A 16,985-nucleotide genomic window follows, 5' to 3' on the forward strand; every position below is an offset into this window, starting at 1 on the left:
GTGTGGTGCCTGGGAGAAGGTCGATTCCGAAATCATAGGGTCGGTGCGGAGGAAGTGAAGTGACCCGGGCCTTACTGAAAACCTCCCGGAGGTCCTGGTACTCAGCGGGAATGGCGAAGATGTCCTTGGGCAGGTTATGCTGACTTCAGGCAATGGGCATGGCAGTACAGTCAATAAGGGGATTGTGTCGCTGGAGCCAAGAGAATCCCAATACCACGGGAACCTGTGGAGACTTAATTAAAAAATATATATTTCACCTTTATTTAACTAGTCAAGTCAATTAAGAACAAATTCTTATTTACAATGACGGCTTACCGGGGAACAGTGGGTTAACTGCCTTGTTCAGCGGCAGAACGACAGATTTTTTTACCAGGGAGGCCGTGCTGCTAACAGCCAGGTTACTGAGGGGATGGGAGGTTACCGTTGTGGTGGGCTGCCTGACAAACAACCAGCAGAATTGCTCCAGCAAAGTGTCCAACGCGCCAAGGTCTGGAACCCATCCATAAGACCACGAAGCAACTCTTGGTAACCCTTGGGAGGAAACGGCGTTGCATAGGTGGTCCAAGTCTGCTGGGTTCGTCATGGCCAGTCCAGAGTGGTGTGACAGGGTACAGAACAACAGGCAGGGCAGGTAGTAGAATGGTCAAAAAACAGGAAATCTAGAAAATAGGAACTAGAGACAGAAGGGTGAAAACGTTGGTATGCTTGTTGAAACAAAACTAACTGGAAACAGACAAACAGAGAACACAAGTATAAATATACTGGGGATAATGTGGAAGATGGGTGACACCTGAAGTGGTGTAGAGACAAGCACAAAGACAGGTGAAACAGATCAGGGTGTGGCATATTTATATGCTTTCTGTTTTTCACTGTTTGCAGCAAAGAAATGTGCTTCTTGGGGGATCATAGAGTATTGTACTGTCCTGTCCTGTCCTGTCCTGTACTGTGCTCTACTGTTCTCCTCTTTTCTTCTTTCCTTTGTTTTGAGTGCAGTTACACTCAATCACAGTGTTGTGCTAATAACTCATAGTGTTATAGGTTATTGTCTTTACATATAACATAAGTTATATCAAGCTAAATCGTGATTCAGCAATCTGACTGATCATTCAATGTCTTATTGTATTTTTCACTTACAGGAAATGTAGTTTTTAAGTGAAAGCTTTTAGTGTGGCTGGTCCATGTGAAGGGTGTTAAAATGTTGTCTGTTCCACTTTAACAGACAATCATAATATCAGTCAAAAATATACAATTCCCAGTTTATGGTTCAAAACAAACTTTATAAGAGGTTTTAAATAGGTTCTATTTGACTCAAAATTCCATGACGTACAGTAAGGCATTGTTGGCAGAACATATGGATTCAGTTCATTGCATGATTAATATAATTAACCAATACATTTCTTGTAGTTATATTGCTATCATGTTGTAAATCACATTGTTTGCTGCCTCCACCCATTCGGGATGCACTGTTTCAGTTTAAATGACTCGACTAAGGCTGGAAATGTCAATACAATCAAACTAGCAAGGGCAATGATCACAAGTCAGTCATAACGTTGTTAATAGGCCAGTGCACATGTCAAACACAAGGCCCGCTGGGCCGCATAGCACACACTAGCGAATATAAATAAGTCAACAGTTAGGTCATCTACTTTATGAAATTACAGCCTGATGTGCACACATTGGTGAATTCAACTTAAATTGCATTGCATTTGAGCAGTAGCCTAGGCTGGCTACTCAACTACAATACATTTTGAATGCACCATACATCAATGCTGCGTTCAACCGCACTGGTGATCCAGGCAGTGCTCCCCCCCCCCAAAAAAATCTCTCTTTTGTTAATATAAATGTTAAAATGCTATATACAGAAACTTATGCGTTTGGACAATTCATGGACACTGCAGTAAATAAAACCTAATAAAAACACCTGTCTTGTCCAGGACCGGACTCTACACAGGTCAGTGCGCCATAGCCAATCAGAGCTACAGTAGGTCTATATGCAAATTAGCCATTTGTCACACGGTCCATCATTCACTTTGAACTGGACTGTGTGATTACAGGCAGTAGCAACAGCACAACTTTAGATCATCAGAACACATTCACCAAAAGCAACCAAATACACCTGAATGGGTTTCTGCAAATATTTTAACACCACGGAAGTGCTCTTACATTGTGAAACTTCAGTCTTATTGATCAAACAACCATGAAAAGGCAGGCTCTCTCTCCCTCAGTTGCATATGCACATCAGCAACAAAAATATCAACAACTAAAGCTAGCCAGAGCGAGATGAGATAAAATATAATACGGGAACATTAGATTAACCCTCTAAACCTTTTTCAGCTATTTGGCCATCAACATTGCACTGATAAACAATGGAGAATAGTAGCCGGACGCTTTCCCACTCTATATTGCTATATAATCTTCACAAATGCCATTCCCAAACATTCGATGAATATATGAAAACGTGAAAATGACCATGTCTAAGTGCTCGCTTGTCAGAAAATGTAAAAAAAAAAAAAAAAAAGGTTTCATATTATTCCTGGAGGTGTATATGAACATATTTTAATAAGGTTTCATGTTGCTAAAACACTGTCAGTTCCACTTTAACAGTGGTTGTGTTCTATCCCTCTGCTGTCCCAGACTCACTGACCCCAGAGATGGAGAGTGACCGCAGCACTGGAAGAACAGATGCTGAGAGGGCAATACAAGGTACATGAACCTGATATCTCGCTCTCTCTCCTCTCTCCTCTCTCTCTGAGCATTAGTGTTAACTCTGCCTGCTGTTGAAGTGTACAGCTTGCCATCTGGGCCACAGCACTGGGGGGGGGGGGGGGGGGGGGGGGGGGGGGGGGGGGGGGGGGGGGGGGGGGGGGTACATTAATCACTTGTTTGAAGACTGCATCCCAGTCTGTTTGTTTGCCTTGTGGGGTCTTGGATATGAAGTGGAGGGTGGTGATAACCTCTAAAGACTGCATCCCAGTCTGTTTGTTTGTTTGCCTTGTGGGGTCTTGGATATGAAGTGGAGGGTGGTGATAACCTCTGAAGACTGCATCCCAGTCTGTTTGTTTGCCTTGTGGGGTCTTGGATATGAAGTGGAGGGTGGTGATAACCTCTGAAGACTGCATCCCAGTCTGTTTGTTTGCCTTGTGGGGTCTTGGATATGAAGTGGAGGGTGGTGATAACCTCTGAAGACTGCATCCCAAGCTGTTTGTTTGCCTTGTGGGGTCTTGGATATGAAGTGGAGGGTGGTGATAACCTCTGAAGACTGCATCCCAGTCTGTTTGTTTGCCTTGTGGGGTCTTGGATATGAAGTGGCGGGTGGTGATAACCTCTGAAGACTGCATCCCAAGCTGTTTGTTTGCCTTGTGGGGTCTTGGATATGAAGTGGAGGGTGGTGATAACCTCTGAAGACTGCATCCCAGTCTGTTTGTTTGCCTTGTGGTGTCTTGGATATGAAGTGGAGGGTGGTGATAACCTCTGAAGACTGCATCCCAAGCTGTTTGTTTGCCTTGTGGGGTCTTGGATATGAAGTGGAGGGTGGTGATAACCTCTGAAGACTGCATCCCAGTCTGTTTGTTTGCCTTGTGTGGTCTTGGATATGAAGTGGAGGGTGGTGATAACCTCTGAAGACTGCATCCCAGTCTGTTTGTTTGCCTTGTGTGGTCTTGGATATGAAGTGGCGGGTGGTGATAACCTCTGAAGACTGCATCCCAAGCTGTTTGTTTGCCTTGTGGGGTCTTGGATATGAAGTGGAGGGTGGTGATAAACTCTAAAGACTGCATCCCAGTCTGTTTGTTTGCCTTGTGGGGTATTGGATATGAAGTTGAGGGTGGTGATAACCTCTGAAGACTGCATCCCAAGCTGTTTGTTTGCCTTGTGGGGTCTTGGATATGAAGTGGAGGGTGGTGATAACCTCTGAAGACTGCATCCCAGTCTGTTTGTTTGCCTTGTGGTGTCTTGGATATGAAGTGGAGGGTGGTGATAACCTCTGAAGACTGCATCCCAAGCTGTTTGTTTGCCTTGTGGGGTCTTGGATATGAAGTGGAGGGTGGTGATAACCTCTGAAGACTGCATCCCAGTCTGTTTGTTTGCCTTGTGGGGTCTTGGATATGAAGTGGAGGGTGGTGATAACCTCTGAAGACTGCATCCCAGTCTGTTTGTTTGCCTTGTGTGGTCTTGGATATGAAGTGGAGGGTGGTGATAACCTCTAAAGACTGCATCCCAGTCTGTTTGTTTGTTTGCCTTGTGGGGTCTTGGATATGAAGTGGAGGGTGGTGATAACCTCTGAAGACTGCATCCCAGTCTGTTTGTTTGCCTTGTGGGGTCTTGGATATGAAGTGGAGGGTGGTGATAACCTCTGAAGACTGCATCCCAGTCTGTTTGTTTGCCTTGTGGGGTCTTGGATATGAAGTGGAGGGTGGTGATAACCTCTGAAGACTGCATCCCAAGCTGTTTGTTTGCCTTGTGGGGTCTTGGATATGAAGTGGAGGGTGGTGATAACCTCTGAAGACTGCATCCCAGTCTGTTTGTTTGCCTTGTGGGGTCTTGGATATGAAGTGGCGGGTGGTGATAACCTCTGAAGACTGCATCCCAAGCTGTTTGTTTGCCTTGTGGGGTCTTGGATATGAAGTGGAGGGTGGTGATAACCTCTGAAGACTGCATCCCAGTCTGTTTGTTTGCCTTGTGGTGTCTTGGATATGAAGTGGAGGGTGGTGATAACCTCTGAAGACTGCATCCCAAGCTGTTTGTTTGCCTTGTGGGGTCTTGGATATGAAGTGGAGGGTGGTGATAACCTCTGAAGACTGCATCCCAGTCTGTTTGTTTGCCTTGTGTGGTCTTGGATATGAAGTGGAGGGTGGTGATAACCTCTGAAGACTGCATCCCAGTCTGTTTGTTTGCCTTGTGTGGTCTTGGATATGAAGTGGCGGGTGGTGATAACCTCTGAAGACTGCATCCCAAGCTGTTTGTTTGCCTTGTGGGGTCTTGGATATGAAGTGGAGGGTGGTGATAAACTCTAAAGACTGCATCCCAGTCTGTTTGTTTGCCTTGTGGGATATTGGATATGAAGTTGAGGGTGGTGATAACCTCTGAAGACTGCATCCCAAGCTGTTTGTTTGCCTTGTGGGGTCTTGGATATGAAGTGGAGGGTGGTGATAACCTCTGAAGACTGCATCCCAGTCTGTTTGTTTGCCTTGTGGTGTCTTGGATATGAAGTGGAGGGTGGTGATAACCTCTGAAGACTGCATCCCAAGCTGTTTGTTTGCCTTGTGGGGTCTTGGATATGAAGTGGAGGGTGGTGATAACCTCTGAAGACTGCATCCCAGTCTGTTTGTTTGCCTTGTGGGGTCTTGGATATGAAGTGGAGGGTGGTGATAACCTCTGAAGACTGCATCCCAGTCTGTTTGTTTGCCTTGTGTGGTCTTGGATATGAAGTGGAGGGTGGTGATAACCTCTGAAGACTGCATCCCAGTCTGTTTGTTTGCCTTGTGGGGTCTTGGATATGAAGTGGAGGGTGGTGATAACCTCTGAAGACTGCATCCCAGTCTGTTTGTTTGCCTTGTGGGGTCTTGGATATGAAGTGGAGGGTGGTGATAACCTCTGAAGACTGCATCCCAAGCTGTTTGTTTGCCTTGTGGGGTCTTGGATATGAAGTGGAGGGTGGTGATAACCTCTGAAGACTGCATCCCAGTCTGTTTGTTTGCCTTGTGGGTTCTTGGATATGAAGTGGCGGGTGGTGATAACCTCTGAAGACTGCATCCCAAGCTGTTTGTTTGCCTTGTGGGGTCTTGGATATGAAGTGGAGGGTGGTGATAAACTCTAAAGACTGCATCCCAGTCTGTTTGTTTGCCTTGTGGGGTATTGGATATGAAGTTGAGGGTGGTGATAACCTCTGAAGACTGCATCCCAAGCTGTTTGTTTGCCTTGTGGGGTCTTGTATATGAAGTGGAGGGTGGTGATAACCTCTGAAGACTGCATCCCAGTCTGTTTGTTTGCCTTGTGGTGTCTTGGATATGAAGTGGAGGGTGGTGATAACCTCTGAAGACTGCATCCCAAGCTGTTTGTTTGCCTTGTGGGGTCTTGGATATGAAGTGGAGGGTGGTGATAACCTCTGAAGACTGCATCCCAGTCTGTTTGTTTGCCTTGTGTGGTCTTGGATATGAAGTGGAGGGTGGTGATAACCTCTGAAGACTGCATCCCAGTCTGTTTGTTTGCCTTGTGGGGTATTGGATATGAAGTTGAGGGTGGTGATAACCTCTGAAGACTGCATCCCAAGCTGTTTGTTTGCCTTGTGGGGTCTTGGATATGAAGTGGAGGGTGGTGATAACCTCTGAAGACTGCATCCCAGTCTGTTTGTTTGCCTTGTGGTGTCTTGGATATGAAGTGGAGGGTGGTGATAACCTCTGAAGACTGCATCCCAAGCTGTTTGTTTGCCTTGTGGGGTCTTGGATATGAAGTGGAGGGTGGTGATAACCTCTGAAGACTGCATCCCAGTCTGTTTGTTTGCCTTGTGGTGTCTTGGATATGAAGTGGAGGGTGGTGATAACCTCTGAAGACTGCATCCCAAGCTGTTTGTTTGCCTTGTGGGGTCTTGGATATGAAGTGGAGGGTGGTGATAACCTCTAAAGACTGCATCCCAGTCTGTTTGTTTGCCTTGTGGGGTCTTGGATATGAAGTGGAGGGTGGTGATAACCTCTGAAGACTGCATCCCAGTCTGTTTGTTTGCCTTGTGGGGTCTTGGATATGAAGTGGAGGGTGGTGATAACCTCTGAAGACTGCATCCCAAATTACACTTATTTCCCATGTAGTGTATGCCCCATCTATTGCACTGCTTTTGACCAGGGCAGAGTTTCCCATTTACAATGGTGCCCAGAGGACAAAAATTAAGCAACAACAAAAATATAAAATAATGCAAGAGAGCTATAAATACATGACATCAGGTTATTACAACAAGTTAGAATAATCAATTGAAACAGTTGCACACTTCAGTAAACTCAATCATTTGTTTTGTGAGGTATAACTGCGGTGCATTAAAACTAAAGGCAGATAGTGGAGACAAGTGGGACCTGAAGAGTTAACCGACCCTGCGAACGGGTTTGGTGTCTCATATTTTTATATTTCAACAGGGAAGTGAGGTATGTTGTAGGCTTGTGGAGCAGAGCTTTGTAAACAAGAAGGGAGTAATGAAGTGATCTACGGGATTTTAGTGCGGTCCAGCCGACCTTCTGATACAGGTTGCAATGATGAGTATTAAAACTATCACCTGTCATAAAGGGAAGGGGGCTATAGTAGATGGCCTCCAAAGGTTTATGAGTAGTAGAATCTGCATCTCCATTCTGTTAAATGGTGTCACCATAGTCAAAAACTTTACAATCTGCTTCTTGGTGTTCATTTCAGAAAAAAAAAGAAGCCCATTTTAAATCTTAACTTTTTAACTAGCTCATCAGAATGGTTTTTAAACGTTAGATCTTTATCAATCCAGATTTTTATAGGCAGGAACCCGCTCGCGAGAGAACCCTCCAATGACTGAATGTGTAGCCCATCTGAGACATTTTTCAGTGAATTAGAGAACAACATATATTTAGTTTTGCCAGTATTAAGTACACGTTTCAAATCAATAAGGACTTTCTGTAATGTAACAAAATCAGATTGCAGCTCTAACATTGCTTGGTGCAGATGGCTTACATAACCGTATCATCTGCATACAGATGAATATTACAGCATTTAATACATAGACCAATATTATTTATATAAATAGTAACGAGAACATGTCCCAAAATCAACCCGTGTCACATGCATGTAGTTCCACATCTTTAATAAAGTGAAACCTTCACACAAAAACAGGTAAACAGAAACTGAACGTGACACAACCGTGGCGCACACAAACAAACACGGAAAATAAATAATTACCCACAAAAACAGGTGGGAAAAGGGCTGCCTAAGTATGATTCCCAATCAGAGGCAACGATAGACAGCTGCCTCTGATTGGGAACCATACCCGGCCAACAAGGAAACAGACAAACTAGAATGCCCACCCGAATCACACCCTGACCTAACCAAATAGAGAAATAAATCTCTAAGGTCAGGGCGTGATTTCAATTTTACTACAATGTTTGAAAAGAACAAATGGAGAAGAGCAGTTAGTTTGATTAAGCTACATTTCTTTTTTCCCTTTTTTGTACCAGAATGTATTTTTGAATGCTTTTCATGTTGTAATTTTTATTTATTTTTTACACTAAAAAACTTCTCACTCTAAAATTGAAAGTCAATATATATATAAAAAAATATAAAAAAATAAACATTGAAAGTCAATATGTATAAAAAAAATAAAAAGAGTTCTTAACAGGGCGTGTTTTTTTTTAACCTTTTATAATTTTAAGTAAACTAGACTTGACACAATCAGAAAACACTGGTTGTGTCCTGTTGGTCAAGTAGTTCTTAAACCATTTGCAAGACTCCCTATCCATTCCCATTTCAGACAGTTTTTTAATGAGTAGGGAGTGGTCAATGGTGTCAAGTGCCTTAGAAAGGTCTATAGATAAGGCAGCATAGGATCTAGGCAATTTAACACATCATGTAAAACAAGCATAGTGGCTGAAACTGTGCTATGTCCAGATCTAAAAACCAGATTGATGCATGTTTAAAATAGAGTGAGAAGTCAAAACCAGATTGGTGCATATTTAGAATAGAGTGAGAAGTAAAAACCTGATTAGTGCATATTTAGAATAGAGTGAGAAGTTAAAACCAGATTGATGCATATTTAGAATAGAGTGAGAAGTTAAAAAAGTCTCAGCTGGGAGTTGATCAGGGATTATAATACCTTGGTTGGGCAAAATAACTAGGAGATTGTAGGGAATATGGTGCAATTTGGGGTCACAACACCTCTCACTTCTTTATTAGTATCATTACGTCTTCCTCTAATAATCCCCAACAATGTCTCTCCCACCCTTCCTTCCCACCTCTTCCTAACATCACCACTTTATCACTGACAGAGGTCTCAATTTCCCCTGGAAAATAGGAAGATTACACAGTAAATCACTATGATACCAGGAACTAGACAAAACCTTCAGGGGACCATGACACAATATCCTGAAAACGTCCTAAAAATTTGCTCAGGACGTCCCCGAGACAAACCCGGGAACTACATTAAACATCCCGGGAACAATGACAGAATGTCCCAAGAACGTTCAGGGGACCTTCAGGGGACCATGACACGTACCTGGCACAAACTGGGAACTATAAAAAGCTCGCCCAGAGAACGATCCCTTGGGATCATCACACAATGTCCTAAGGACTAATAAAATGTATGTCCTTGAGAACGTCCTAAAAGCGTCCTGACATGGTCCTCAGTGACATCCTGGGAACTTACAAGGAACTAGACAAATGTCCCTCAGAGAACATTTCCTTGGGACCATCACACAATGTCCTAAGGACTAGTAAATGTATGTCCTGAGAATGTCCTAAAAAGGTCCAGAGGTTGGTCCTTAGTGATGTCCTGGTAATTTACAGGGAACTAGACAAGGTTTCTCAGAGAACGTTTCCTTGGTACCATCCCTCAACGTTCTTAGATCTTTTCAAGAACGTCAATAGGATAACTTCACGCTGAAACCCTTAAAGGACCTAATGGGAACGTTAGGACGTCCCGTTTTCTGGGAAGTCTTACTTTTTTTTTTACCATAAATGGTCGCCAATGGCAGTATTCTGACCTAATAACCACACATTGTTTATTAAAGATATACATTTTTGATGTGTAGATGAGGCTGGAAGGGAAACTGTGTGGTTTATCAGGTCAGAATGCTGCCTTTGACAGCCATTAATGGTAAAAAGTAAGATAGAAGGTTATCTCTCCAAATTAAGCCAGAAAGGACAACCAAATATTACTAAAAGTAAGTTAGAGGTTTTCCATACATAGGAAACCTACAAAATAGTAACAAAATATATATTTTTTTGATAGCCAAATACTCCAACTTGGATTGGTCAAGTTGACAAATGTGTATTTTTCAAAACATTCATTTCAACTATATATACCATGAGACAATATTTTATATCACATGTATAAAGCACATCATGCTTTTGATCCATTTTGATGTGATTTTAATAGAATTTCACAGTTTTCTTACCACAGATGTTTTGCTACCGTTGAAGCACAATGTTGCATTTGTTGCCACATTTCCATAAATATTTTCTACAAACTTCAAATTCATAATCAGAGCGTCCTTAGCCTTTCTGAGGGGTAAATAAAATGCTTGGGTCTCACAGGGTTAAAATATATTTTTGTCAAATAAGAAATAATAAGCGAACAAATTGAGAATTTGTACCGTAAGGAGGGAGGATTCTTGCTTAATGAAATGCCATTCAGTCAGTGGAGAGATGTGAAAAGGGCGGCTGTCCCAAAAAAGGAAAACCAAATGTCCGAATTTCACTAAAAATATTCACTTTTGGATAGAGAATATGTATAGCCCCCCATGTGATGCTAAATTAGTATATTTAGCAGCCTTAATTTGAAATTAGAAGAATTAAGATTGACATTGAAGAGCTCTTTATAGTTGAATTGTTAAATGGATTGTTAACTTTTCAAACTTCCTTATTATATTACAGTACAATTTTCTTTGTATGTGATCAAAGAAATAGTCATTGCCATGTACCAACTATTGCCATGGTAGATTGACAGTGGCATAGACTATACACATACATGTTTTCTCTAATGTTACAATTTGGCAAAGTAGCAGATGCCTTTGATTGTAGCTATGAAAAAATCATTTATTCGGCTCACAATGCCAGTGATCGTGGCCTTAAAGAATATACATAGGAGAAGGTTGAGTTAACATGGAACAATGTGTGCTTTTGTTCAATTAGAGAAGCATTTGTCTGCCACCCATGTCTCCTCTGCTCTCCCCTCCTCTGCCAACAGCCTAGTAAACCGTAATTACCCTCAAATGGCAAAAAATTATGTTGATAAATTACACAAGCAAAGAAAACGCGTGAAAAACACCCAAGCCTATCACACGCATAAAAGCCAAGAGAAATGTATGTTATATTTTCAACACACAGCTCAGGCTAGGGCGAGAGAGAGCGAGAAAACAAATTAACGAGAGCATAATTTTTAAGGTAACTAATTATTTCTATTTGTCTTTTGTCACACTTCTCTAATTCTGCGATATTAACACAGTCTGTGTTTATTAATTGCTTTTGCAGTGCTTTTGAATCGGTTCCAAGAGGCAGTTCTGGCCGTTGTAGCAGCTACCAGACAGCCATGCTACTGGGACTGCAGCTCTCGCCTGAATATCTTCCCCAGTATCTCTTCTCTGGTTCCAACCTGTTTGCCCTTCGATGTGTCGGGCAAGTTAACATGACCCTGCGCTGAGAGATACAGTTCTTTGTTGCGAGATTAAACATCAAAACAGTGCATGTAAAATAAAAATCCAATGAATGAATGTCACTGAAGCAAAAAAATGAAAAAAGGCCCTTTAATTGTCTTCATAAAATATTTGCATGAGCTTCATTTGCATAATGTAAATGTATTAATTAATCTTTCAAAAGGAATTTTATGCTGAGAGAAGCCCAAAAAGCATTGTTTTATTCAGCATCTAATGAAATATTTATCCCCTTTAATGAACTTTTCATCTTGATTTCATTATACAAATGGCTAAAGTTTTTACATATTTTAATGAGACTTTCATCAATATTTCTCACTCAAAAATGGAAATCAGTATGTTTCAACATTTGCAGTAATATTGCAAACTGGAGGCGGTGTAAGTTGATTAAAACAGAACAAACATGCAAGGAGTTCCACCAATTTGTTTGCCCAAATTGAAAATGGTGTCTACAATTCCCAAAGAACCTTATGTCAAAAATAAATTTCTTAATTCTCTCCTGATTATTTTATTTTCCCTGAGCAATGTGATGTTTTGCACACTACTATGCCTGATGCGTTACTTCACAACTTATCAAAAGTGATAATCAGCCACACTTTCACCTCCCCATACCATTCTCACAATTCCCTATAAACAGCTGTGACAGTGAAGCCGATCAGACAGAAAGGCAGAGAAAGGTGGCATAGCATTTCATCCACCATGGATGTGTCTACTCTCCTCCCCATCCAACCCCCTCCAACCACCACCACCTTCCTCTCTTCCTTTTATTTTTAGCCCTTTGCATTTACACTGTAATGGCTTTTACACATAACTCTGCAGTGTTGCTTGAATAGAGGCGGCCAGAGTGCAATACCTTGGAGACCCACGGCAGGTTCGGATAATTAGCCCCTGTGTTTGTCTTTCCACTCCAGCTCCCCACAACAAGCCTTTGTTCTTTTTCCACCCAGCTTTTCATACACAGACATACAGCACACTGATGCATCGACGACAGAAGGCTAGGGATTTAGGTACACGGTGCAGTGACGGATGCTCTCCTATCATAAAGTGTTGTATCATTGGTTGTGAGACTTAGGATATTAGTGAGTGAGAACATGTACTCATCAAAATGTTTATGGAGGAAGATTTCATCATATTATATTACATTTTCCATATAGAATTGAGAGGCTCCTCTGATTCATATATGGCTCAAAATATTGCCAGTGTGCCATGGGCCTTAAGAGGCCAAAGGTTAAATGGTCCAATAGTGAGATTACTGAAGATCAATGAATGTGAGTCTCTTCAAAGCCTATAACAAACGTACCATTTTCTACTAGATGTCGCTCTATGTCTCGGACCTCACATTGTGTCATATCTGACTGCCAGGCAGCAACACATCGCTCTCCTCAAGCTGTCGCTGCTTTAAGTCTCTCGGTGTGCTTTTCTAAATTTAATTATTTAGGTTCACTGCCAGAGAGAAGAAAGGGCTTCTTAAGGCACAGTAATGCAGCGCAGAGGAAATACGGGGGTAATAAATGTCAAACATGCTCCTGAGCTGCGCCTAACAGATGCTTTTACCAGCCCCGCGTCAGAGGCAGCTCCGCTCGCTCAGGCGTACCACTCAGAGACGAGTGTTCTTTGAAAATGGACAAAGCTCGTTAGGTTGCAGGTGTCTAGAGATAGCATCCGAGAAGAATGGCTCTGCCTTTTTCAATAAACACTTTTTTTTGAATATCCGAAACATACAATATACTTGCAGTGAAGCCACTCAACAACTACATCATACCAGTTATCCAACAGACTCCCATTCAGAGTGACACACAGAAGTGTCATGACGTTGGCCTGGGGGGTAGGTTTATGACTGTCATAAATACCTCTTCCCCCCTTTTTCCTCTCTCTACCCTACTGAGGTTACATTTGCAAAAACCTTGGTTAACATAGAGATTCTGGGAATATCAGAAGGTGGGGGGAAATGAACTGTATTCTGGCTATCCGACCAATTGAACATATGCGGTGGTACTTAACCACTGCGCCAGCTATAAAACTTTTCAAACACGCACTCCTCTCCCTTCCTATATAAGCCCTTGACGACAATATAACCTCCTGTTCCAAGGATGTGAGGATGACGGTCCTATGTCAGAATGGTTCAGATAATAACTACAGAACCAAGCCAACATCAGCGTGAGCTTTGGTTGCGAATGGTATGAACTTTGAAATCTTATTCACTACAGAAGTGATACCTCCTAGCCGTTGAGTTAGCAACAGCAGATGCAACGAGGGTTAGGAAGGAACAGACAGAGTATCCCGTCTATCAACCATCGACGTTACTACAATGTATCCATTTGACAACCAGAGACATTCTTCAAAGGACTCGGTTGGGCAACACGGCATTCCATCTACCACCAACCTACCGAAGCGCAGCTCAGAGTAAATATTCATTGCATTTTCAGCCTTTCTTCCTCAGTCTTCCCGCTCCTTCACTCAAACCCAGCCCCTTTTCTTTTGTGTAACAAGCTGTCATATCTGTTCTGCCCACTAGGGACGTTTTCCTTTATGACGTAATTTGTAATCAAGTTATGATTTAATGATGTGTATGTGTAATTCTGTGTGATTAGTTAGGTATTTAGTAAATAAATGATTAAACCCAATTTTGTATTGCTGATTCAAATTGTTAGCCAGGGTTCGTGCAGGTAACCAAGAATTTACAACTTTCAGATGAGACTAAATTAAGATGACGATTAATATTGACTGCTATTGATGTCAAATTTAACTAGGTCTTTAAGATTCTTTCGTGGTGCCCAACTCTCTAGTTAATTAACTTGTACGATTTATCAGGTAGACAGCGTTGGATATGGGCAGTTCCTTGTACGATTTGCCTTTTGTCGAAGATGACATTTGTAGACAGTTGTATCGGCCTGGTTTTATTTCACTATTTCAATGCATGAGACAGACAAACACTGGCATAAGGAGTCTCTTCAACTGCTGCTGCTCGATTCCACAGTTTGATCCAACAGATGATGCAAATCATTTGTGCAACAATTATAGACTTGACTTTGTAGGATAAACAATATTAATATCTGTTGTTAAATCTACAGTTGTGAGTGATGATATGCTTGAGTAACTTAGAGCAAATAGGGACAAAGTAGGCCTATTCCATGTGTATTGGAAGTTCTCAGATCAGATTTGTTGATGTTTTCAAGATTTTGTCAAATCAGAACACACCTCTTCAAACATTTCATGTAACATTATTATTCAGTTAGGTTATTGTGGGAAAGCATCACGCACGCTAGCAACCACACTGGTTGTGTTTTTGGCGACTCTCAGGTCAAAGCTTAACCCCATATTTCCAGGTTGAGTCAGCATGGCCAGTACGCTATTGGCTAATCCCTCTCTACTGTGTCCTTTCTTTCAGATGGAAGACTGTTCTTGAAAACCACAGTGATGTACTGATAAGAAGATGATGAGCTAAAGAAGAGAAACAATCTGGCGGAGATTGTCACGAGCCCAGGTGGATTTCGTAGCAGAAACAGGTCACACTGCGTGTACTGTAGCAGTTCAATGGAAGTGTGTTTGGCCAAACACCGGAAAAGGGTTGTGTCTGAATGTAGAAACTATTTTTCTCACAGATATCAACAATACATAGTCGCTAAAGCAGGTTTTGTTTAATTGAGGTTGGTTGTTTAAAAAAAATCAATAATTGCACAGTAAAAATGTACCAAGGGGTACACTGTTGGAAATATCGCAAAGAAATTCACAGCACTGAAGATTTTTTCTACTGTATTTCAACCAGCGACAAAGCTTTGAACATGATCAGACTCAGAGGTTGTGTTTTGTATTTCAAGTTTAATTCCGAGATGTAAACAAAATATATATAACACTTGGAAAGAACCTCTGTGATTTTTTTAATTTATCCGTATGTTGATCAAAAGAGACGACTGAGATTTGATTTGAATGTTTTCTAAATTAGAAGAAAATACAATAAAGTTTCCTTTTTACCATTGTTGTATATACCAGAACTGATGATAATGACACACTAACTCACTCTATCAAAAGCTGAGTTGATTAATATGGTATGTGTATATAAAGTTAAGAGGTGGTATTGTGTATGCAGTATATCTATTAGGAAGACAATACCGACATTCATATGAATTTATAGTTTGTTTTTGTTTCATTTCTGAACCATCATTCTTTCAAATAGCTGCCATTTTGGTGAAAAAGCATGCAGGCATGTAAATGTTTGTCCTGGAATTATGATATTTAATAAATCCTATATTGTGCTGAACAAATACGTAGGGTTGATTCACTTAAGCCCAACTGATTTTGAAAATGTACTCGAACATTTTGCTTTTAAATAAATAACTTTGGCTGTCAATGGTAACCCTTTGCAACAGTTAGTATCACTTTTTATTGAAACACTTGGGGCCACTTTCCCAGACACAGATTACCCATAATCCATTTCAAATGAAAATCCTTTTTTAGTCCAGGATAAGGTTTAATCTTTTGTTCCTAATGTGTTCATTTGTAACATGGACTGGTGATAATCGCATATTAACACTAGTTAATGAATCTCCTCATTTAAGCCAATTTATTCAGAAGTCAAATTAACAGTTTAATTCCAAAACACTATATGCAGTAACTTCTGAAATTATTCAGAACCCTTTACTTTTTCCAAGTATTTTTAGGTTACAGCTTTATTCAAAAAAAAATAAAAAATTATTCCCCCTAATCAATCTACACACAATAACCCATAATGACAAAGCAACATTTTTTTTAAAAATGTTTGCTCATTTATTTATTTTTAAAAACACTGAAATATTGCATTTGCATAAGTATTAAGACCCTTTCGTCAGTACTTTGTTGAAGCACCTTTGGCAGCGATTAAAGCCTTGAGTCTTCTTTGGTATAACTCCACAAGCTTGGCACACCTGTATTTGGGGAATGTTCCTCCCATTCTTCTCTGCAGATCCTCTCAAGCTCTGTCAGGTTGGATGGGGAGCATTGGTGTACAACTATTTTCAGGTCTCTCCAGAGATGTTCAGTCGGGTTCATGTCCGGGCTCTGGCTGGGCCACTCAAGGCCATTCAGAGACTTGTCTCAAAGCCACTCTTGCGTTGTCTTGGCTGTGTGCTTCGGGTCGTTGTCCTGTTGGAAGGTGAACCTTCACCCCAGTCTGAGGTCCTGAGCGCTCTGGAGCAGGTTTTCATCAAGGATCTCTCTGTACTTCATCTTTGCCTCGATCCTGACTAGTCTCCCAGTCCCTGCCGCTGAAAAACATCCCCACAGCATGATGCTGCCACCACCATGCTTCACCGTAGGAATGGTGCCAGGTTTTCTCCAGAAGTGACGCTTGGCATTCAGACCAAAGAGTTCAATCTTGGTTTCATTAGACCAGAGAATGTTGTTTCTCATGGTCTGAGAGTCTTTAGGTGTCTTTTGGCAAACTCCAAGTGGGCTTTCATGTGCCTATTACTGAGGAGTGGCTTCCGTTTTGGTCACTCTACCATAAAGGCATGATTAGTGGAGTGCTGCAGAGATGGTTGTCCTTCTCGAAGGTTCTCCTATCTACACAGAGGAACTCTCATTGGGTTCTTGTTCACCTCCCTGACCAAGACCCTTCTCCCCCGATTGCTCAGTTTGGCCGGG

At 41.6% G+C, this 16,985-nt stretch overlaps 1 protein-coding gene across 3 annotated transcripts in view; it reads left to right on the plus strand.

Moving 5' to 3' along the window:
- Positions 1 to 16,142, plus strand: part of dachd (dachshund d) — a 334,285-nt gene extending 318,143 nt beyond the window's left edge. For 2 of the 3 annotated variants that reach the window (XM_036958501.1, XM_036958502.1), the window contains exons 10-11: positions 2,635 to 2,703; positions 14,755 to 16,142. In XM_036958501.1, coding sequence (XP_036814396.1) covers positions 2,635 to 2,703; positions 14,755 to 14,792 — 107 coding nt within the window. In that variant the 3' untranslated portion in view covers positions 14,793 to 16,142. The remainder of the gene's footprint in view (positions 1 to 2,634; positions 2,704 to 14,754) is intronic. The other variant, XM_036958503.1, reaches the window with a different exon arrangement.
- Positions 16,143 to 16,985: the final 843 nt, after the last annotated feature.

This window comes from Oncorhynchus mykiss, chromosome 22, assembly GCF_013265735.2.
Source record: "Oncorhynchus mykiss isolate Arlee chromosome 22, USDA_OmykA_1.1, whole genome shotgun sequence".
Taxonomy (NCBI): Eukaryota; Metazoa; Chordata; class Actinopteri; order Salmoniformes; family Salmonidae; genus Oncorhynchus; species Oncorhynchus mykiss.